Raw genomic sequence first — 24,123 nt, forward strand, 5'->3', positions numbered from 1 at the left:
ACTCATACATCAGAAAGACTACCAAAACCAAAATTATTCTGCAGCTAGGATCACACTTTCCCCCTTCTCTTAACGACAGGCTACACTTCTAAATTTTCTCCGTTCATTGGAAGTTTCATTTCACACCTCTCTGCACCCATTCTGACTTCACACCTCTTGATTGGCCTCTCTTTCTGTCCCCTGCTCCCGCCTCTCAATCCTCCTCCCTCCCAACCTTTGTTCTCCCGCTACTTTACCTTTGCCTACTGCCCTGTCTCTCTCACACCTGAAGAAGGCTCCAAGGCCGAAACGTTGTGTTTTCTTTCTTCTTTTTTTCAGCATGGAATAAACCTATTACTTGTTCCTTTGCAGCCTACGCATGCTGACGCAGCTACCCACCTGAACTTCTAGAACATGTTCCATAAACCTTGCCTTAATGAGACCTGTGTTGAAAAAGTTACCCAAATGACTCCAGAGTAGCCAGAAACATTACAAGTAACAGTTTTAAGCATTTTAAAATGCTCTGCAGTGAATCTGTTTGGAGTTTCCAGTATTTCTTTCTTTTGTAAGCTGCTGCTAAAATGGCGCCATAAATTTACAATATGATGTACTGTATGTAAGTTCAATTATAAAAAATCAAACCAATGCTTTATCAGTCTAGCTTTGAGTTCACCCACTGAATAGATACAGTAGATTTGTTCCAGAAGACATTGAATAAATTAATCCAAGGTGAAGTCATCATATTATCCCAGCTTTTACAATGCCGGCGAGTCTGGTCTCTTTCTGGCTTTCACTCCTGGAAAATTCTCAAGCGCACAAGCATGAGACGTCCACACCAGGACGTCAGATCAGCACGGAAAGGATCTCGGCACTACTGGGCTAAATGCTGATGGTTCACAGATTGACATCTATAGCTGTCGGCACATCATGGAGACCCAGGGTCCTCCAGGATATAACGAACGAGCTTCCAGCAGTTGATTACCTGGTCTGATTTAATTTTTATTTTCTAATGTACAAGTGTGTTTTTTGAGCTTGAAGTATCTCATTGGTAATTTAATGGACAGCTGGCAATACCGGACTCCCCTCTCCCCCTGTTAGTCTGGTACAGAAAGGGTAGACTGTCCTGTAATACAATGTAGTATATAAACAGTACAGTGCAGCAATATATTAATACACAGTGCAGTTATGTATTTACACATTCAGAAAGCATATACATACAGTATACTGTGTACAGTGTATGTATAGTTCAAGTAGGTACAGTAGCTGCTTCAGCATGCACAGGCTGCAAAGGAACAAGTAAAGGTTTATATCATGCTAAAAAGAAGAAAAGAAACACAACCTTTTTCTGTGGAACCTTCTTCGCATGTATATGCATATATTTTTGTAATACTTTGTTTTTGTGCTGCAAAATAATAATTCAGAAATTACAGACACCCCTTTTACTTCTATTTGTTCATTAAACCAAGGGTTTATTGTACTTAATAAAAGAAGATGACAAAGAATGTTAAAGAAAACGAATATTTTAAGAGATTACATTTTGAACATTAAATCTTTACATTGCAATGTACTGTATCTCTGAGACTCTCCTCCACATATTATCTGAACGTAAGAGGTGAAAAAATACATGTTAAGAGAATCATATTGTCTGGTCTTGCTACCAAAAATTACCTTAGTACAGTAAATACTATGTAAAAATGCTCTAAGAAAAAGATATATTACAAATGAGCCTTCCAGACATCGATGTCTTAGCATCTCTACAAATTCTGAACTGCTTCATTATACTTAATCTGGTAAAAAAAACAATTCTGTCACCAAGCACTCTTATTAAAAACTCTCTGCTTCTAAGATTAATGGAATGTAATTCATGCATGTAATACAGGCATTTATACTGCAGCTGAAGCATATTATCATGACTTACTGTACTCAATCACAGATGCCATTTTTTGGCAAAAGAATAAACAATATTCAAATGAACAGAGGTTCTTTTTTATAAATAACTGAAGCAACTTAATGACTGCAGCATCATAAACAATGTTTTACCCAACATTTAACATACCAAGCATGTTTCAAATACTACTTTGTAGAGCAATTTTATAGCCTCAGTTCTAATAGGAGTAGTTTGACACCATAAAGTGTGTAAAAGGTGACATTTGAAACCAAAAATGGAGAATGTGCTACAGTACATGAGCCTTCTTGTGACTTTTGAGGTTGGCACCTATAAAACCTATGAACCCACTGCTCGATCTTTTAAACAGGAAGTCAAAATAAAGGCTTGAAGGAAGGAGATAAAATCTATTTGGGTTTTATGTAAGTGAAGTGGTACAAAAGTCAATAGAGTGCCAGAGACATTCAGCACATTGAGCAGAAATTGAGTCTTGGATCGATTAACTACTAAAAACCAAACAACATGATTGTATCAAATTCCTTCTTCTTGCTTGCAACTACAGTGGTGTGAAAAAGTGTTTGCCCCCTTCCTGATTTCTTATTTTTTTGCATGTTTGTCACACTGAAATGTTTCAGATCATCAAACAAATTGAAATATTAGACAAAGATAACACAAGTGAACACAAAATGCAGTTTTTAAATGAAGGTTTTTATTATTAATGGAAAAAAAAATCCAAACCTACATGGCCCTGTGTGAAAAAGTGATTGCCCCCCCCATTAAAACATAAATCAACTGTGGTTTGTCACATCTTTGGAAAGCTGAGTTCAATTTCTCTAGCCACACCCAGGCCTGATTACTGCCACACCTGTTCTCAATCAAGAAATCACTTAAATAGGACCTGCCTGACAAAGTGAAGTAGACCAAAAGATCCTCAAAACTAGACATCATGCTGCGATCCAAACAAATTCAGGAACAAATGAGAAACAGAGTAATTGAGATTTATCAGTCTGGAAAAGGTTATAAAGCCATTTCTAAAGCTTTGGGACTCCAGCGAACCACAGTGAGAGCCATTATCCACAAATGGCGAAAACATGGAACAGTGGTGAACCTTCCCAGGAGTGGCCGGCCGACCAAAATGACCCCAAGAGCACAGCGACGACTCATCCAAGAGGTCACAAAAAACCCCACAACAACATCCAAAGAACTCCAGGCTTCACTTGCCTCAGTTAAGGTCAGTGTTCATGACTCCACCATAAGAAAGAGACTGGGCAAAAATGGCCTGCATGGCAGAGTTCCAAGACGAAAACCACTGCTGAGCAAAAAGAACATAAAGGCTCGTCTCAGTTTTGCCAGAAAACATCTTGATGATCCCCAAGACTTTTGGGAAAATACTCTGTGGACTGATGGGACAAAAGTTGAACTTTTTGGAAGGTGTGTGTCCCATTACATCTGCTGTAAAAGTAACACAGCATTTCAGAAAAGGAACGTCATACCAACAGTAAAGTATGGTGGTGGTAGTGTGATGGTCTGGGGCTGTTTTGCTGCTTCAGGACCTGGAAGACTTGCTGTGGTAAATGGAACCATGAATTCTGCTGTCTACCAAAAAATCCTGAAGGAGAATGTCCGGCCATATGTTCGTGACCTCAAGCTGAAGCGCACTTGGGTTCTGCAGCAGGACAATGATCCAGAACACACCAGCAAGTCCACCTCTGAATGGCTTAAGAAAAACAAAATGAAGACTTTGGAGTGGCCTAGTCAAAGTCCTGACCTGAATCCGATTGAGATGTTGTGGCATGACCTTAAAAAAGCGGTTAAGGCTCGAAAACCCTCCAATGTGGCTGAATTACAACAATTCTGCTGCAAGATGAGTGGGCCAAAATTCCTCCACAGCGCTGTAAAAGACTCATTGCCAGTTATCGCAAACAATTGTTTGCAGTTGTTGCTGCTAAGGGTGGCCCAACCAGTTATTAGGTTTAGGGGGCAATCACTTTTTCACACAGGGCCATGTAGGTTTGGATTTTTTTTTTCCCTTAATAATAAAAACCTTCATTTAAAAACTGCATTTTGTGTTTACTTGTTTTATCTTTGTCTAATATTTCAATTTGTTTGATGATCTGAAACATTTCAGTGTGACAAACATGCAAAAAAATAAGAAATCAGGAAGGGGGCAAACACTTTTTCACACCACTGTACTTTATATTTTTGATTGGTTTCCTGAACACATAGAGAGGGTTTTAAACCACACTGGTTAAAGGAGCATTGGAGTGGAATGTTATAAATAGTTAAAAGAATATCTGAGCCTTTTATTTCCAGTGGTGTGTTATCTACATCCTTGCGCTATGTGAAGATTTATGTAATTGCCAAAAAAACTCTTGTGCTTGTTCAAAACTTTTCCAAGACTAGGTTGACCATAAAGAATAGTGTTTTTTCCATGTATAATTGAATGTGGTACAAACACTGACAAACCAATCCTTTACGTCTGCAGTAAGATGCAAGACAGGAGTGTCCCAGAGCAACACTTTGATTTCAGTAATGCACTTACCCTCTGACAGCACATGTCTTATTGTCTGGCTGGTCTTGTAAGTGATTCCTGCTTCCTGTTGGCCTGTGTTCTAGATGAGCAAGAGAGCTCTGGAGCAATCATCTACACTGTGGAGCTGAAACGCTATGGGGGGCCTCTGGGAATCACAATCTCTGGCACTGAGGAGCCGTTTGACCCCATCATCATCTCCAGCCTAACGAAAGGAGGCCTGGCAGAGAGGTAACAGCGCCATTCACACCTTCCGCTGTACTAGCACAAAGATGTTTCCCAAGAAGAGACCTGAAATCAGAAATCCACATGCAAATGGGTTTGTACTAGAGTTAAGGGAAACCAATGCAGTTGTAAAAAAATAGTTAAGGAGCAGCCATCCATTTTCTAACCTCTTCTTCCAACTCAGGGTTGTGGGGGAACCAGAGCCTATCCCAGCCAGCAGGGGCGCAAGGCAGGGTTCACTCTGGACAGGATTCCAGTCCATCGCAGGGCACACAGACACAGACATGCACACTTTCACAACTAGGGCCAATTTTCCCCGAAACGAATTAACCTACCAGAATGTTTTGGACGGTGGGAGGAAATGGGAGGACCTAGAGGAAACCCATGTGAACATGAAGACATACAGTATAAACCAGACAGCACCCCAGATCTGGAATTGAACTCAGGGCTCCAGCTCTGTGAGGGAGCAATGCTAACTACTGCGCCAACCATTAGTGGAAATAAGCTATTAAAAATGTTTTACTATAGGCCTAACAGAGTTTGGTCTTATACTGTACATGTTTCTATGTCTTCAATGCAATTCTTAGTGATTCACTGTCATTCTGGCTCAATGTTTGACATAATACAAACATTGCTGGTTTTGTTTCCAATTAAATTAATTCTAAAAAATAATAATGTTTATAACATTTTTCATTTTTGCCATGATCTTCCACATTCCATGCAACTAGTTGTTACGTTGTATTGAACTTAAACTTAGTCGTTTTACTTTAACCTTATAAACTTACATGAATGTTTCTTTTACTGCCTACATTGTGTGGTGGTGTCTGTTGTACTCTGTATGTCCTGAGAGATTAGCGTGAATTAGAATTCCAATGTACATGTAGATATGGCAATAAAACACTTCTATCCCACTACTTAAATCAAATGCAACCTTAAAAACATGATATCACATTTCTTTTTTGATGAATGCGCTGTCACATTTCCTTTTCAATGAATGCGCTGTCAAGATTAGTCAAAACAGTGATAGAGAATTGTACTGTAGCTTTATGAAATACTGAGTTAACACAGCTGTACATCAGCTTGTATTAAATATAACTTGTAGTAGCTCAGGTGGGTAGCTGCGTCAGCATGCGTAGGCTGCAAAGGAACAAGTAATAGGTTTATTCCATGCTGAAAAGAGAAGAAAGAAAACACAACTTCTCGGCCTTGGGGCCTTCTTCAGGTGTGTCAAGTTAAATATAACTTGTTCTTATAGTAACGATGCCTAAGTCCCACTTTGTATTTATGCCTAATATGTGACATTCAGACATGGGAGAAAAGTAAGGCTTGGGATTTTTCAGGTGAGCCTGAGCTAAAGGAATAAAAGTGGTCCTTCTGGTCTTTTGTCGATTGTCTAATATCTGAAAATGACAGCGAAGGTTGGATGCAATCCCAGCTGTGTGTCACCTAGCCATCACTACTTCCTCTTCTTAATGCTGACCTTGATCACCAAATCCAGACCTAAAATGAACAGTGCTGCAATACCCACTCTTTGTCATGGAGCCCCATTCATCTGCCTTAACTAATCATCTTCATCATCTTAACTAAGCCCTGACTTTACCTAAGGTACAGGAGACAGTGGTGATTTAGACCAGTCAAGCCAATAATTGTCTCAATCAAGTCATTTGGAGCTCAACTGAACCAAACAGCAGAAAAATGTCAAGAACCAAGAAGGGGAATAACTGGAATAAAAATAACAGGTCTATGTGACTAGCCCTCTGTGATCAGGATTACCCAAGAAGCAATGCACAGCAACCATAGATCCACCAGCGCAGGACTGGGAATAGTCTTGGTTCTCAGGGCTTGCAGTGACATCAGTGAAAGACATGCCACAGCTCCAACTGGTTCCACCTGTCCTCTGTCTTGTCACAGCCTGTTGAATTTGCAGCATATCAAACAACAAATGGCCGTGCAGGTGGGCATGCTGGAGGAGCATGGCAGGGCATCTCGTTCTTTCCCCAGTGGGTGTAGGAATTGTTGGGACTAATAAGGCTGAGTAATTTTCATTACACATCTGTTTTATTACCATCAGCTACAGTACATTAGAAATAACTTGCTTTCTCTCTGCCTTTAGTAGATAAAGTAGATTTTTTTTGTCCCTTTCGTCTGGAGAAAAAATATTTCAGCGTAGTTTTCCGTTATTTATATTTATTTTGAAAAACAGCACAGATATTTGTGGTTAGATGTTTGCAAGGTTTGTAACCTTTAACATTTCTCATACAGGACTGGGGCAATACACATTGGAGATCGAATTCTAGCCATAAACAGCAACAGTCTGAAGGGGAAACCGTTAAGCGAAGCCATTCATCTTTTACAGATGGCAGGAGAGTCTGTCACCTTGAAAATCAAGAAGCAAGGTGAAGGTGAGTCAACCTCCACTTCAGCAGGTCAGATCTAGTAGTAAAGTATTGTAATTCAGCACTGAAAGACTGGAAGAGAATATTTGGAAATTTACGGATTTGCCGTGGTTGAGCATGATGTCTTTTTTTTATGGTCATGCACATATCATATTTCCACAACTGGTAAGGGGGTCTTAAATCTTGTTTTCCAGCGTGTGTGTATTAGAACTTCAGAAACCCCACAGAGGAAAGGAGGCGTTTAAGCCCATCAGGCTCATCTGGCTCAATGTCACTGTAGTCCCATAGCTATCAGTGATTCCACCGGGAACAACCCCGCCTTGTGCCTTGTGCACCAGAAAGGGACTCTTAAATCAACATTTGAATGTTATTCACAGTAACACTTTCTGAGGCTAACTGGCCATTTTTCTGATGAATACATTTATATGAATTTTACAGCATTCATGGATTTTAAATTCCTATCGCATTTCATTTGTCTCCCAGTTCAAATACATGTGGTTCAGGGTGGGGGAGGAGGATAAAAAAAAAGTTGCTGGCAGCCCTAAAAAGAAAACTGATTTTTATTTACAGCAACGAGCCCTAAGAAGCCCTCAGCCTCTGGGCGGCTCAGTGAGCTCAGCGATGTGGAGGACGAGTCTCAGGCGGCTCAGAAGACAGGAAAGCTGTCAGACATTTACTCCACCACCATCCCCAGTGTTGACAGTGCTGTGGAGTCCTGGGATGGCTCGGGCATCGACACTGTCTTCGGCACCCAGGGTGAGGAACCGAACTGCTAGCACCTCTCTCGGGAAATTCCCTTTACGGAGGGACATTTTCATCACTCAGTTTAACTGCAGTATCTACCATGTAACCGTAAAGCCTCTTTCTGTAGACAGCTTGATGGTATAAGATTAAATGCTCCCATCTGCCCCACTTCACAGGCTTATTAGAGTTCTATACTCAATAAAGCTGTGGTAGATGACTACAACAGTGAAATCGTTTCAGAGTGTGTGTCTGTGTACAAAGACAAGGTATGCCTTCTTAATTGGACTATCTAATATAAGGAGCATGCTTTGTACAAAAGGCGAGGTCATATTCTTAAGGACAGTACACAAATTAAAAGAGGAAAGTACATCAATAAAACAGTTTACTTGTGTACTGTGTTTGTGTGTTAATAGAAAAACAAATCTTGTTTACAGTTTCACCTCATAAAAGGTATAAATACATGAAGTGAGCTGTTATGGTTTGTATTCCGATTATACTACAATCACCTGCTCAAATAAATGATTTGCTGTGTTTTCCAGTTTCACAGTACAATGGTAGTATTTCTTAATGAAATGAATGACTGGGCATTGTAAGTGTAGGCAACACTGGCTACCGGTCACTATAACTTCTGTAATCTCTGTTTATTACTATTGATAAAGTGACTTTGGGTGATATTTGCTTAAATCTGTATGGCAGGCCAGCAGTCTCACACATAATAAGTAATGTAATTTAGTCATGATTACATTGTTTCAAATTAATTATTAAAGAGGAATAAAACAAAGAAGCCATCATCATTTCCTTTAGATGAAGCCATTCACCATACAGTAGTAGTTTTAAAATTCATTAATTCTTTTATTTAGATGAACTGTCAAAAGAAACAATGCATTACCATACTCATTTGTCAGGCAGACAAATAACAGTGAAATTGGAAATTTGGTAGTTATCTGTTTGTGAAAAGTCAAGTGTTTATGATTTGCTTAGTAAATACTAAAGTCTTTTTTTCAACAGTGAAGTTAAGTATCTCAGACCTATTGGAAATTGGGGGTTCCAAGCAGGCAAATGCAATTACCCATTCCAGTAGAGGAAGAAAATAATAATAAGAAGAAGAAAATAGAAGTAATTGCCAGTCTTTTTTAGGTCTTCACAGTCTCTTTTAAAAATAAAGTCTTAGATGCACAATCATAATGCATATCAATAAATGTTATTATGAAATGAATTAAAAACTAAAATGGGTCCTTATTCTGTGTGTTTATGGAATGTAGGATATCTATATCTCAAGTATTGTGGATCAGACTTTCTCTGACTTCAGTATTCACATCCTTTAGCCTTAGCTCATCTCAGAGGCTAAGCAAGTCTGGGCCTGGGGTGGGAAAACCAGGGTGTCACAGGCCGAGGTTATGGTGGGCCAGTAGGTAGCTCTGTGGACATGAATTTCCATTGCCATTGCTGGTACGGTGACCAGGGACACTGTGCTGGAGGAGGTGCTCTTGTTCAGATGAAACATTAAAAAGAGCACCTGCCTTAATTCCATTGGTGAAACAGTGGGGCTGCGCATTGCTGTGCTTCAGTGGGATGAAATTCATCGCCTACTGTATGTGTAAAAGGCTTCAGGATCAATTTGGATAAAACAAATGCATTGTTATTGTCATTAAAAGCACTGTGACATAATCACCAATTGAAACCCCGAAGAGAATCATTAATTCTGACCTGTAGTCCAGAGAAGGTATTCATGATAAGTGTGCAGGAGGTCTACAAAACATACAGTACCTGGGGCATTAACAGGGCAAATTATTATGTATTCACTTTAGTATTAGTTATTTCTGTTTACCATCTCAGTTTATTAAATGAGGGCTTTAGATTTCGCAGAATGACAGTTCTGTTGAGCAAGAAATTCTGTCTAAAGGAGAGTTATCAGGGCTTGATCAACATTGCATAAGTAATTTTTCCAGTAATTGGATCGTTTTTCAAATCATGTCCTTTCAAGGTGAGCACAATCTGGAAGCTCTATACAATGAGCAGATGTGGGGGAGGAGAGGTGTGTGACTGTGAAGTAACAGCATCTGCCTGCTTTACATGCAGAGATATTCTATACAAAGACTCTATACTTACAGGTGAAAATTGTTTTTAAAATTTGTAAAAACACTTTAACAGTCTGCATGACTATAAAAATGATCAGCTCTTTCTGACGCTTTCTGCAGTTGCTCACAGACTCAAGTGTTAAGCACGATACCCTAATTTGTGCTAATACTACGTTTTGAAGAATCATTCAGCTCCCTCGAGAAAAAAGTCAAACCTAATAAATCAGATCCACAGAGACTATAGTGATAATTTATTACAAATATTGTTTTCTGTCAACACAGAAAATCTAGAAAAAATAATGCGCTTAGAAGTACATAATACAGGGATTAAATAAAGCCCACATAATCCCTCTGGTGAGAAACTGTGAAACATTTATCCTAGTTAGACTTAGTTCAGGGTCCCTCGGAGCACAAAGTCTTACACCAAAAAAAAAACAGCAGGCTTTGAGAGATTAATGGTATAGGACTTTGAAAGCCAGCAGCAATAAAGATTTGGATTAGTCAGTTACTTATTCATTAGAGCCACTTATTTTTGAGATGCAATTGTTTTTCAGTGGGTTTTCAGTAAGGTGAGAAGAAAAAACAGTAAACACAACTTGATCTTTTCCACTTTTGTCTCGGTTTTATATGAATAGTTTAAATAAAACCTTCTCATGCTTTATTTAATACAAGAAAACAATAATAAAAAAGTGCATTTTTAATCTCAGGCTGCTTCCATTAAAACATAGTAAGTAGTCTACAGAAGTAAAAGCTTTGCAAGGTTATACAGTATTCATTACATGTTAATCAACTGGATACTTTCAAATTCGGATTTTTCACATTTCACATAGATTTTAAGCATTTTGTATGTATTTCATAATTTTTGGTCAGCCTCTGAAAAAAGTCTGGTAAATAAAACCTAAAACCCATTAAAATGTTTGAAAAGGTTCTATACTTGAGTCAAGATATTTGTCTCAATTTCTTAAGAAATACTGTAATTAGGGCAAAATTAGTCACATTTCTTAAGCAGAGACAATATCACTGTAATATAATAATAACCTTCCCTGTGTTTTCATTAAGTATAGTTAAATATTGCTGTTGACTTTGTTTTGCACTCCTGTCTTTTGTTTTCTCTGAATGAGATACAGTAAATACTTTTTCTTATATTCCCTCTTATTGATAGCCTGATAAAACTTTACTTTAGTGTTGTTTGAAACAGGAAATCCCCAAACTTCATCAACAGAAATAAACTACGGTATTTTCGTTGTTACCAGCCTATTGTATAAACACAGCAATGTTTGTGTTACTGTACTGTAGATTTCAAGTTATTGTAGATCTTAGTGTAGATTGTAGAGTCTTTCTAATCATCGGTAGGTGGCACTCTTCCAAATCAAGTATGGTGAGAGAATACACTGTGCTGTAGGAGGAAGTACTGAATGTTGGATGAAATACTAAACCAATATTGAGTACCTAATTTGTAAAGATGACATGGTACTGTCCCTAACACTTGGTGAAGGAAATTTTCACTCCTCCATCTGGTCTACTCTGTAGTGAGGTTGTCATACATTGCCATGATGGGGCTGTACGTAAGTAGTGGGTGAAGTAGGTCCCCTCCTGTGTGAAAAAGTGCTTTGGGATCCTCTGAGGTAAAATGTGCTACATAAATGTGAGGACGTATAATGGAACTGCACCTTCAAACGAATGTCCATCAAGAGCTATCATGATAGTAGGGTTTTAATATCTTATAGTTCTCTCCTCAGCTGCAGGTTATCTCTGTCTTTTTTTTGGTTTTCAACAGTACCTGGGTACCAGGCTTCAGGGTACAGTTTTCACAGCCACGAGTGGAGGAATGCAAAGTCCAGGGGCAGCCTGTCTCCTGTCAGCCGGCAGAGGAATAACATCTTCCAGGACATCGGGCTGAGTGATGACGAGTGGGATCGGCCTACCACTAGCGGGTAAGTCACCTGGACCCTTGGGGATTGGAAGAAGTGTGAAAATGTCCACCGATAACCCCCCGTGGCCCGGTTGTCACAAGTCCGAGCCTTGTTCCTTTCGCTAGCCAGCTATGGTTGAGATTGGCCAGTCAGAAGAGTGCTTCCATGATAGCATGACCCCCATAGTGCTCTCGGCAGTGAGTGAAAGAGCTACCCCTGTGACCACTGGCAAGGTTACAGGCACTCTTCTGTAGAGCAATGTGGAGCTGGCAGAGAGTGGTTCTGACTAATGTGCAGGTCCTCATTCTCTCTCTGCAATACAGGAGTTACAGGTGTGAGTCGAGTCTTGGAAGCAATTGACAAAATTGTATGAAATTTCAGAATTGTATGGGTATGTAATAAATAGTCAAGTCTGGTTATTAAAACATACAGTATTAATATGAATTTAATACTTTAATACTTTACTTTAATAATGTAATAGCATTGAAGATCAGAAATATGAGCACAGTATGTATACGAGTTTGAACTAAAAGTTCTGTTATGATCAAAGTAATCAATCAATCCAATTAAGTAATTGAGACAGTCAATGATGTGTTAGAATTAGAAATTCTAGAGCTGACACACAGTACTGTGACACAGACAGAAAGAGAGGGCACCGTGACAGCTCTAGGGAGACGCGATAACATGAAATCATGAACAGAGCATGAACAGACCATCAAGTTCCTTTAGCTCCTGCTTCTCAATAGTCCCAAAAAATAATTATTTGAACTGGGAACAAACCCCCAGTGCCTGCAGTTCTCTTGAAACTGCCTCCAAGGACAGTCTGTAGTTTGGACAATCCAATCAAATTTAACCTGCAAGTCTCCAAGTTCGACTTAAGAAAGGAGTTATTCCTATAATTATTCCCCTCATTGTTGGCTGTGAAAAGAAAGGTCTGCATCAACGTCAAAGACATTTTTCCTGGCGGTTCATGACAAGTCACAATTTAATTTACAAGACTGTTTAAGGAAATTGAAAGCACTGTACTCCTGAACACATGAAAAGAGGAAAAAAAGAAAAGTACAGTAAATTGACTTTGTAAAACCTGTAAAATTATACATTAAAAGCTCAAGAGAAAACAGTTCTCCGAGCTAGTCAACAACTCTTAAATGGATTTATTTGAATATGAATATATTTCTCATTAGTTTCTGTCTTTTGACGCTATTTGCGCTTGGACCTCTTCCTCAGGAGCACCTCATCTAGGATTTTGTCAGGCTCTTGTCTGGTACAACTATTGAAGGGCTTCCTGGTAGATAATGGTTTTGGTTTCTATTCTAAGGAGGCTGTAAACCTCGTCCTGCCTCCATATTCCCAAGCAACTTGAGAGAATCTAGACAAATCTACCAAGAGGAACAGACAAAGATCACACCAAGGTGGAAGGACATAGCCAAAAGAATGTGCCACTGTCATTGATGCCAAAGGTGCTTCTACCACATATTGATGTGGTATGAACAGCTCTGAGCCCTCACAGCGCTGAGGCCCTGGGTTCGATTCCAGGGGTGCTCTCTGCATGGAGTTTGTATGTTCTCTCCGTGTTCAAATGGGTTTCCTCCTGGTTCTCCAGTTTCCTCCCACAGTCCAAAGGCATACTAGTAGGTTAATTGGCATATGGACAAACTGGCCCTGGTGTGAGTTTGCCTGTGTCTGCGTGTGCCCTGCGATGGACTGCTGTCCCAGTCTGGGAGTGCCCCCTGCTTGCAGCCCTGAATTGGATGAAGAGGTTAGATAATAGACTATGGAACGCCTTAGGAAGGATCTGAATACTTTTGCAAAAGTACTGTATGTACCACGTGCAGTGCATATTGACAGAAACTTTGCAAAGGTGAAATCATTAATATGAATATTTTTTCCAAACAACCACAATGTCTGCGTGCAAGTGCTCAGATAATGTTCAAGTTCTCAAAAATATGAATTATGATATAGAGATATTTTCCCATGGGCTGCTACTTATTGTTTTATGCAATTTCTACAAACTTTAAAAATATGATATAGATATCATATTTATATTATGATATAGAGACATCCATTTTCTAAGGAGACTGGTGAATATGTGACTCTTAACAATCAGAATCTGAGATTGCAGCAGACCCTTGGATCCAAAAACATATAATCAGAAATTGAAAAGCCTCTACTGACATTTTCATAGATCAGAACTCTTCCAAGATTGTAACTCTTTAAATATTTTTCATTTGTCCTTAAGATAACGTCTGATATCTCAACATTCACCCTGTATAGAACCTCTCAGGGATTCTTTTAGATTTTGCCTCTCCTGGTTTCCTGTACAATTTATTGATGTGTTGCTCCTTAAGGCTTGCAGTGCTGCAGGATCACATCACATTGCATTTATTGTGATTAGCATGTCAAGGTCATGACCATGACAAATTGAATAGACTAGATATGTTCTCATAAAATGCTTATGTCTTCAGAAACAAGCTGTGCTCTCACCTGAACGTAACCACTGAGCGTAGACAAAACTCTGAACCAGCTATGGAATAAAATTAGTCTACTGAGGGTCTCAAGTCATTGTTCCTGCTCCAGATTACCGTTTAGCATACCAGCTTCCTCTGTAATCATAACTTCTAAACAGGCCTCTCTAAGACGCAAAAGAAAAGAAATGCTGTGAGGAAATGCAGCAGTAAAAGCCCAGCCTATATCAGTAACATTTCAACAATGAGTTTGTTTTGGGTATGGTTTACAAACAGCATCTTAACTTCATCATCAAACATTTATATCAGGGATGTATTTGCAAATTGATATATTTACAAAAATGGCTGATGGTGCTTTCCTTTCATTTTTTTAAACATGGTAATGTAGTTAGACCGCACAGCGGTGCAGTGGTTAGTATTGCTGCCTTGCAGCGCTGGGGCCCTGGTACCAGTCCAAAACATACTGGTAGGCTAATTGGCTTCTGGGGCAATTGGCCCTGGGTGTGAGTGTGTGTGTTATCAGTGTTTGTGTGGCCATGCGATGGACTGGCGTCCTGTCTGTTTTAGAGACCAGTGTACGCTGCCTTGTGCCCATTGTTTGCCAGGATAGCTTCCTGTATATGTCAATGGCCTTGCTGGTATGCTTTTACACTAAGTAGCAATTTACTTTTGACAATTTAACATTTTAAATGTTACTGTCGGCCTTTTCAGCTTAGGGTATTTGGGACATGCTTGGACTCTGCTCTATCACTCATGATGTCAAGTCAAGGAGGCATTGATTAAACCCATCAGGCTTCTTTTTTTTACAGAACATGCATTAATCACCACAGCGCTTTAACGCATTGATACAGCTTTACGTGACTGAGAAGTCTCTCTTAGATTTTGTAAGGTTTGTGACACTTGGCAGAGTAAACACTTCTGGCTTCAAAGCAGAGAGGATGTTAGCTGACGTGTGGGGGTCCCTTGAGCAGAAGCATTTTAACAATTAGTATGCCTCGGTATGTTGTGGGTTAGTGATTGTCAACAGCAGTACAGAAACAAACAATATCAGACCACATTAAAAGGAGAGAGGAAAGTAAGAAACAAGAAGCAGGAAATTAGGAGAGCAGAGACAAACGTCCGGAGGAGCTGGGACTTGAAGCTTGCGCCAGGCGAGAGCCCCTACTTCGTGATCATCCAAACCAAACCTGACTGGAGCTCAGTATTTGAACCTTGTTAGAGAAAGCGTGCTATTCTGTGTTTGTAGGAAACTTGGGTCTCCTGGGTAAAAGATACTTCAGTTAGAAACATTTTTCCTGCTTAGGGTGCATTTTTATAGGTAGGGATATAGGCTCCCATTTATTTTGTGGCATCCGGGGTGCAGAGAGAGAAATTTAACTGCAGGTTGCATTGTATTTAGTTAGAAGGCAGCTTATCTTTTATGTGGCCTCTGTAGGCATTAAGAGTTTAATGCTTATTACAGTCTGGGGTTTTCTGGGTGACCAGAATTTTAGGCCTCTAAAAAAGCCTTGTATGTAAATACTGTTCATAGAGTAATTTGTTTGTTGTATGTTTTGTTGTGTGTAGTGTAGTTTGTGTCTTGTCATTAAATATTTGTTTAACCAAGTGTGCCTAGATTATTACTTCTCTCAACAAAGCTGTGCTAGAGAATAAAGAATTCACATGCCTGTAACTATACCAACCGCTCGGGTGTAGCTAGAAATCACTTACAAGTTGGGGGCTATGAATAATTATTTTACTTATTGACTAAACTGCTCAGTCAATTCCTGATTTTCACCAGTTTTGTAACACCCCATTTGTAACAGTATTAATCACCATAATGAATTTACCTCCATCTAATCTGCCCAATAAAATGCCAACACACCAGCTGCAAAACATATTGTCATTTTCCAGATAAAGAATTTGCTGGGGTTGTACAGTACGTGATGTTTGTTCAGATGCTCAGCACTCCAGTGCCTGGGGAGAGCTAAGGAACAGTGTTCTTCCCACTCACCCAGAGACTAGTGTCTTCCAAGCATGACTCTTCCCTCTTAATATCATTCCTTATCCAGGCACTCTTATACAATGTAGAACTGAACAAAGTAGATGTTAGTCCTGGGATCTTCTGGGATAATACTTTTCCTTCTTTTAAAACGTTATCACACAGGTTAATCCGTTTTAAACTTGGACACAGAATGTAGGCAGCACATTTCCCTGGGTTCTAGATGAAGGTTGCTCCTGACTCACTTAGCCTGTACCTGGTCGTACAAACACATATACCAGGAGTGTCTGGTGATGGATTACTTTTGAATGTATGTGACGCTGCATGTGCTTAAAGTGTTGCCTGTGCCGTGGAGCTTTCGATTGTTTTTGCTCAATTATGTTTCACAACAGGCCTGTTGATCATCAAGCACAATGTCTTTGTTTCGGGGGACCAGATGAGATTTTTATTTTGTAACCGCGTGGTCTGATCATTGTCGTGTTCAGTGCTTGTTTCATTAGCTCCCTTTCTTACACTTTAGTTCTTGTGCATGAGCTCCAGTTCTTTGATCTTTTGTGTATTTTATTGTATTTTCCTGTTTTGTACTTAAATCTGAATAAATCATTGAACAACATGAAACAGGATACTATTAAGTACGTTTATTTAGCTGGCATTTGGAAGACTTTGTTCAGAGGAGCAAAGTCATTACACGAGAGCGGGAATATACTGGAATTGTGGGCTCTTTGTTGCAGGTTCACTGTGGGCAATGATGGAACAGAACCAGACCAAGAGGAAAACTTCTGGTCTCAGGCACTGGAGGACCTGGAGACCTGTGGCCAGTCAGGCATCCTGCGAGAACTGGAGGTAACATGCTGTGGCAAATCCATCTCTCTCACAGTGTGATAATACCTCTCTGAATGCCAGAAACCAAAAGAGCAATGATCAGAACTGTAAATGTAATACTAGGAGCCTTCCATGTTTCATTTTGAGTCCCGTGGTATTTTTTGGTCCCATGTTGTCACTTACTACAGTGTGGATGCTAAGTGTATAACAACTCCTTTTCTTTCTAGGACAAGCCAGACAGGCTTCTGAATATGAGAAACCTGGCCATCTTGGTACCCTTCCCTTTTGTGCTTATTTTTGCTTGTGACGCTCGCATTTGTTCGACCCCTCGCTGTTGAGCTCTCTATTCACCTGCTGATAGCCTGCTGTTTTTTGATTAACATTAACAGGCCAGTCTTTGCCCCAATACAGAGGTGCATTCAATATAGCTTGCAGTGCTGCCATGGAATACATACTGTAGCTACCCCCGTTTGTATTAAGTGAACCGTTTGTATTAATTTTCAGAAGAAAGGGGCTCATGCCTGTACTTAAAGCAGTCTTTATGATAGAAACAAGACTTCTTTTAGTAACCTCATAAATTTGTACAAAGCAATCTGAAGGATATTTGTATTTTTAAAGAAAGCAAAGACCAAGACCTAAAAGCCTAAATTTAGCTAACATTTCAGGGAATGTGAGTGAAGGAATGCATTATTGTTTCATTATGTCATATCATGGAGGATCCATTCGATGTTAATTTTGCTGTCGAAATACTTGCAGCACCAATAACTGTAGCCCTCGGCCACATTTAAGTATTTGCTGGCTTAGAGTAAAAATATTTAAGCAATGGGGCTCGTCATAACATTGTATTAATTATAATAAAGAATATGGCCTTGAGAGAAAATCAAACAACTTGAAGACTGCAAGTCTAAAAAAAGACCCTTGGCTTACCAGTTTAATTGATTGTAAAATGCAATAATGCATTATTTTAAAATGCTTTAACTATGACAGCACTTCAGCTTGTAATGAATGTACCCTTTAGTTCTGTTTTGCTACAAAATAGGTAAGACTATTTTCATCAACATATATCTCTAAAGAGATTTTCATGGTGTAATTCTTTTCCTGTGTTTAATTTACATCATTTGTGTGACATACTGAAATGCATGAACACTGTGGTGAAAGTTTACAGTCTGTTTCTGGAATAATGTGAGCATCAGCTTGGTGAAATAGAGACTAGACTGTTTTTTGTTTTTTACTTTTTTAATGAAAAACACCATAGCAGCAAGTTTGAGCGATTGTCTTAGAACTGTCAAATGGAAGGAGACAGAGAGGCATGGCAGTTCCAGCAAAGCATGAAGGGAAAACTGTTGCAAGGCTTCTGGTGGTTGTGGCTAAACTGAAGGTTTACTGAACTGCAGTCAAGATTCTGAAATTGTGTCTTGAAATCCGTTGATGGTTTCCAGGCAAGGGAGAGAGTGCGTGGCCTTTGTGTTTTGTGTTTTAGAAAAAAAACCTCTTGCCATATAAACCATCAAGCAAAAATCCTGTTTGAAATCTTATCGCTAAATTTTCACTTCCTCATTTGCATAGCACCATTGTTCATGCTCCCTCTTTATAACACTGTAGTTGAGAGTAGCCAATAAGAGACTGTGGTTGTCTTCTGTCCTGCATTAAGAATGTAACGGCGTCTTGGAAAAACAGGAGGCGCTGTGTTCTGTGCTCTTAAAGGTTGCTTTACAACGAGGGAGCACTGCACACTTTCTTCTAGCAGAGCACTGCGTCCAGGCCTCCTTGCAATTTCTTATGAACTTCACCAAAGAGGGCACGTTCAAGCTTGCGTTCCTAAAGGAACAGGCACTTTTAGGGAATGAATCTAGAACTTTCTAGAAATTCATCATTTTCTGAGCAAAGAGGGAGAATAACAACCATCCCCAATCTACAGAATCTTGGGTAAAATCTTTCTTTTTTTGCTGTCCTCATTATTCTTCATGAAGATTTAAATGAACCAAAATGAAACCTCGACTGAGCAGCATGCTTTTGCAGTTCCTCGTTTCTTTGCATTAATCTGTATGGTGTGGGCTGAGAGAAGTGAAACGGCTTCTTTTGTCCTCCTGGAGTTTGTGTCCACGGTAACCGAAAGCCTTTTTATCTACACACTGCTCCAGGCCACCATCATGTCAGGGAGTACCATGAGCCTCAACCACGAACCCCAGCCCCAGCGCAGCCTCCTGGGAAGGCAGGCCAGCTTCCAGGAGCGCAGCCTGAGCCGGCCCCAGTACACACCCACAAACCGCAGCAACACTCTTCCAACTGAGGCTGGGCGGAAGGCTTTCGCCATGAGGAAGATCAAGCAGGAGATGAAGGACATCATGTCCCCAACCCCAGTGGAGCTCCACAAGGTGAGCCTTCCTGTTGCACTCCATCAGGCCGGCTTGGCCGCTCGTAGGATCGTTTTACCGTACGCCACCAAACAAAGGGTCGTGTGGGAGTTGTTGGCCTAGCCCTTGTAGCTGTTATGGTGGTCAAGCTAAAGAAGAAGGCAAAAAATAACTTACACTGTGGCTTTCCCGTCCTCTTAGGTTACACTGTACAAGGACACGGATGCAGAGGACTTTGGGTTCAGCGTGTCGGATGGCCTCCTGGAGAAGGGCGTGTATGTCAATAACATCCGACCCAGTGGACCTGCTGATCTTGGAGGCCTCAAACCCTACGATAGGCTGCTGCAGGTAGTAATGCTGTGGACAAGCTTTGACAGAGGATTTTGGGTTGCACTCCTCCGTGTTATTAGCCCAGAGCGGGCTGTGATCATCACATTCAAGGAGGGAAACAACACAGAAACAGGAGAAAGACGGAAACCAGAACGGCTGATTACTTGTGCTTTTCCTTTTTAATTGCAGATCAACCACGTGCGGACCAGAGATTTTGACTGCTGCCTGGTGGTGCCTCTTATTGCTGAATCGGGGAATAAACTGGATCTGGTCATTAGCCGAAACCCCCTGGCCTCCCAGCCAGTGACAGAACTGGATCAGCAGCCCTCAGAAGCTCCCAGTGAGTGGAGTGAACAGAATGATGCTCTACAACAGCCGCAGCAACAGCAGAGTAGCAGATTGGCGGGAGTGGATGCCAGAGAGCCCACAAAAACCTTATAGCAAAGCAAACTTGAATTACAGAGCAATTGAGACCGTTCCCATGGTGCTAAATCACTTTAATAGTGTTTCTCTATGGAAAATAGGGCAGACATCAAGGATTTGTCAAAGCACACTGAATTCCTCCTAGTATCGAAGCATGAACCAGTGAAAAGCCCTCAGAACTGATTATATCTTCCCTTTATTTGATGGGTGTGTGTTTCAAACCCCTTGTGATGATGATGGTGATCATGAAGACCTATTGATATACAAAAAAGAAAACAGTGCCATCCTTAATTTTGTAATCCAGTAGGACAATACTGCTTTAGGTCATGAAAAATAATCATCCGTTTACATTAATAATTTAGGATATTGAACTCGTCAACCTGTGTACAAGACAATGATGTGGGTGTTTTAAAGTCTAAAAATCCCTTATCCTAAGGAGACATCCTACAAACCATATGAGGCAGAAATACCGCAGAGTTGCTCCAGGCTTCTCTGTGTCCACCAGAGTCTGAGATGGCAATGATCATGAGGTTTATTCTTGCAGAAGTGGGGTGGCTTGATTCACAATATTTATTTTTATAAATATATTTTTTAAAAAGTATTGGAAAGCCTGCGCTTTTTCATGCAAGCTTTGCCCAAGGTCAGTAGAGATCCTGAAGAAGGAAAAGGGTTTACATCCAGTAAGATGATGAACCGCCGAGGGTAAGCCTCCTGTACATGAGAAGACTCCTGCTGTGAATAAGGCTCAAGCAGGAATTTGGCTTAATCCCAATGCATCTTAACTGCAGGCTGGAAGCTTACTGCATGTGACATTTTCTGTTTAAAAGATGTACGCAACAAGAGAAGAAAAATATTTGGCTGGTTTCAGCAAGATGAATTTTCAGTCTATTTTTTTTCCATTTAATTCTAGACCCATGCTTTATAAAGAAAACTACAATACACCGTGGCTAAAAAACACAAAGTTGGGGTTTGCTAAGATGTAGCATATATTTACCCTTTAAATGTAGCCATACTGGTCAGATAGTCAAAATGGAGATGTCTTTTCCTTATAAATCTGCCTAATATGCAATGCAGCCACTATTTTCCAGGAGCACAGCTCTCTCTCAATGCACCATGGACACCCAGAGATTTTGGAAGAAGCCTTAAAGAATATTTGTTTATTCAGACCTGGTGTGCAATCTAATGTATACAGTGGATACTAAAATCTAAAAACTCTCTATGTTCTTTGTACAACTCAAAATGTAGTTTTGCAGTGAGTATGTGTCAGCTGCTGAGATCTGTGCACAAGATCAGAAGTCCTGCATAGACTTCACCTATAACTATTCTTGAGTTAAAGCCAGGGGTTTAGCCTTCAAGATTTAGCACAAGGCCCAAGGCAATAAAAATTCAACAAGATCCTCCAAAAATGTCCAGTCAGAGCATGTGAAATAGGAATTTTGCTTTTTGATTAAAGACGTAAGATATCCAACTGTGGTTATTCCACCTGCGCCCCAACTTGCAATTAAATTATGGCTTGTAGCTTAAGAATCTGTACAAAAATGATTTTGTGATTATTTTAATCAGTACAGTGGTTCCTAAAGTGTGTGACATGATGTGTGTTCAGGGGGACATGGATAAATTGCAAAATGTAGCTGGGTGAAGAGAGAAGGTTTAGGAAAAAGATATCGCCTCCCTAACCCTAACCTTCCCCCCAGTTTAATTCACTTCAAACACAACCAGATAAGGTCTGAAATGAATGAAGGTGGAGTCTTTGGCCAAAAGCACTGTGAACTTCCCTCATTTATACTTGAAACTGCAATAACATCTGAATATTGTTCTGGTGTTGCAGCTTTGAAAATCACACGGACCACACTTACATAATGAAATGCTCTCTATAAGGCACACAACAGTTTTATTTCATTCTAACTGGGTTACTTCTTCTACAGTCAGTAGACCCTTTATGGCACAGGGAAGCCATGATATAAAAGGTTTGGGAACCACTGGATTAGTGAATCCATAAAATCAAGTATTTCCAAAACTGTTGCATTAGCCCGTTAAAGGCAGGCATGAGATATAGGGACAACTTAAGATGTGAGGCTCCCTAATTATGTGGTAATTGTAAAAAAAAAAAAAAAGTCAAATGTGTACATGCAGCTTTTTGCATGTAACTCTACAATGGTTATGTGCATATTGCATCAACTAAAAAAAATGGTTATGGTGTCCCATATACTGACCATTTGTTAGCTAAGGCGAACTTGAACCAGATACTATCTGGATACTAAAAAAAAATCATTGGCATGCATGTGCCAAGGGAACTCCAGTACAAAGATGTCAGGAAGGGGTTCAATATGACCAAGAAGTTCAGGTTACAGACAATTACAAAGATTAAAATTAATTAGGTTTCCCAAAAAAATCCCTTTAAAATGATTAGGGATACTTTGTCATAGGTTGCAATTTTGCTACCAAAAACGTCTGTCTCACTGATGTTAGTGCTTGTACACTGAGTGAGAAGGAGGTACAACCCTTATTTAAACATTTTGCATACACGTATTCTATTTCCTTAATTTCTGAATAAACTGTGGTGATTACATCTAGCCATCTAGCCTCGATACACAAAAAGCAAACAGCCAAGTAGCAAAAGAGTGTTCTTGCAGATGATTCAGCCTCAGTCAATCATCCACTTTTCCCTCCATTGCCAACTTTTTATATATGGCAGCAAGCATGAGGTTATAATAATCCAAGTATCTGCAACTGTGCTTTTCTACTTTGTATTTTTTCCCTGGTTTCAGTAAATGTTTAATATGCTAGTGTATGTGGAACTGACTTTATTAAAAGGGTATGTTTGTGTACCTTTCGTAGTGTTTCAAGTTGGCAGCTCAGATGAAAAGGCTGTTCAAACACGATTATTTGTGAAATGGCACTTGTATGTTTGTTCTGAGAGTTTGGGGTTTGTAAAATCGCTGTATGTTCAGTATCTTTTTTTTTTAAAAAAATACAGTGCAAATTTTGCAAATGTCAGTCCTTGATTTTGACACTGAAAATATGTACAAAGAGTACCCAAATACAAAAAACAGGCTTCCTTGGAAAACAAACCTGAAATAGTTGTCTGTAAAATAGTGGCTTTATTAATGGATGTGACCCTTGTTGTCAGTGCTCACTAGAACACCTCAATTCTATCCACAAAATCACACTTGTATGCTTCAAACAGCATCATTATACTTATTTAAAGTAAATGCAGCTATCCATTAGAATGTGCATTCCAAAAACAACTGATTCACCTTAAATGTTTAACTACAAATTTAATTAGGAAGATTTTTTTTCTTTACATCCATTGCTGGATCCACATTCAGGTACGTGCTTGTGTTTGAACTTTAAAGACTTGCAAAGAGAACCTTTCTTTCCCACCAAAATCAGCAATTACCATCCATCTCTGATACTGTTCAGCCATAAGTAACTGATGAGCTTAATGAAAAACATTAGTGGTTAAAGTTTTTTTTTTATTTCTATGATATTTTAGTACTGTTTGATTAATACTTTACTCCTGTGATTCTACTGTAACATGGCATATTTATATTTGTACAATTTTTTGCAAACATGCTATATTTGCACCTTTGTTATTTATATAACATCACATTCTTATCTGCTCATGTACAAAGAAAAACAAACTTGTTTCTGCTTTAAAGTTTTTTTTTCTTCTTGTTCTCCCTTGTGGGGACAGTTAAGTGGAATTTAGCACTGCCAGTAAAACAAATGATTAGGTACCCATAAATAAATTAAGGTAAATTAGAATCAATTTCACACGCAAGTCCCTTAAATATTGTATTTTTATTTTTAATGAACAAGTATTATAATCTGTAAAGTATTTTTGTACAAATTTAATACTTTGGTAGCATGATATTTATCGTCTATGTATAACTTTGGGAATTCCTACAGTTGTAAACCTTTGTATGGAAAAAAAATCAAATAAAAGATATACAGAGTGGTAAAGGTGCAGACATGACTAGTTCATTGGAAATGTT

General features: G+C 39.5%; 1 protein-coding gene across 1 annotated transcript in view; it reads left to right on the forward strand.

The window, feature by feature from the left end:
- Positions 1-24,104, forward strand: part of grip1 (glutamate receptor interacting protein 1) — a 179,822-nt gene extending 155,718 nt beyond the window's left edge. The window contains exons 18-26 of the mRNA XM_088922593.1: positions 4,481-4,625; positions 6,882-7,021; positions 7,586-7,771; positions 11,615-11,771; positions 16,928-17,039; positions 17,246-17,290; positions 19,160-19,393; positions 19,574-19,720; positions 19,892-24,104. Of these exons, the coding sequence (XP_088778719.1) occupies positions 4,481-4,625; positions 6,882-7,021; positions 7,586-7,771; positions 11,615-11,771; positions 16,928-17,039; positions 17,246-17,290; positions 19,160-19,393; positions 19,574-19,720; positions 19,892-20,143 (1,418 nt within the window). The 3' untranslated portion in view covers positions 20,144-24,104. The remainder of the gene's footprint in view (positions 1-4,480; positions 4,626-6,881; positions 7,022-7,585; positions 7,772-11,614; positions 11,772-16,927; positions 17,040-17,245; positions 17,291-19,159; positions 19,394-19,573; positions 19,721-19,891) is intronic.
- Positions 24,105-24,123: the final 19 nt, after the last annotated feature.

This window comes from Atractosteus spatula, chromosome 8 (genome assembly GCF_055471065.1).
Source record: "Atractosteus spatula isolate fAtrSpa1 chromosome 8, fAtrSpa1.hap1, whole genome shotgun sequence".
In the NCBI taxonomy this organism is placed as follows: Eukaryota; Metazoa; Chordata; class Actinopteri; order Semionotiformes; family Lepisosteidae; genus Atractosteus; species Atractosteus spatula.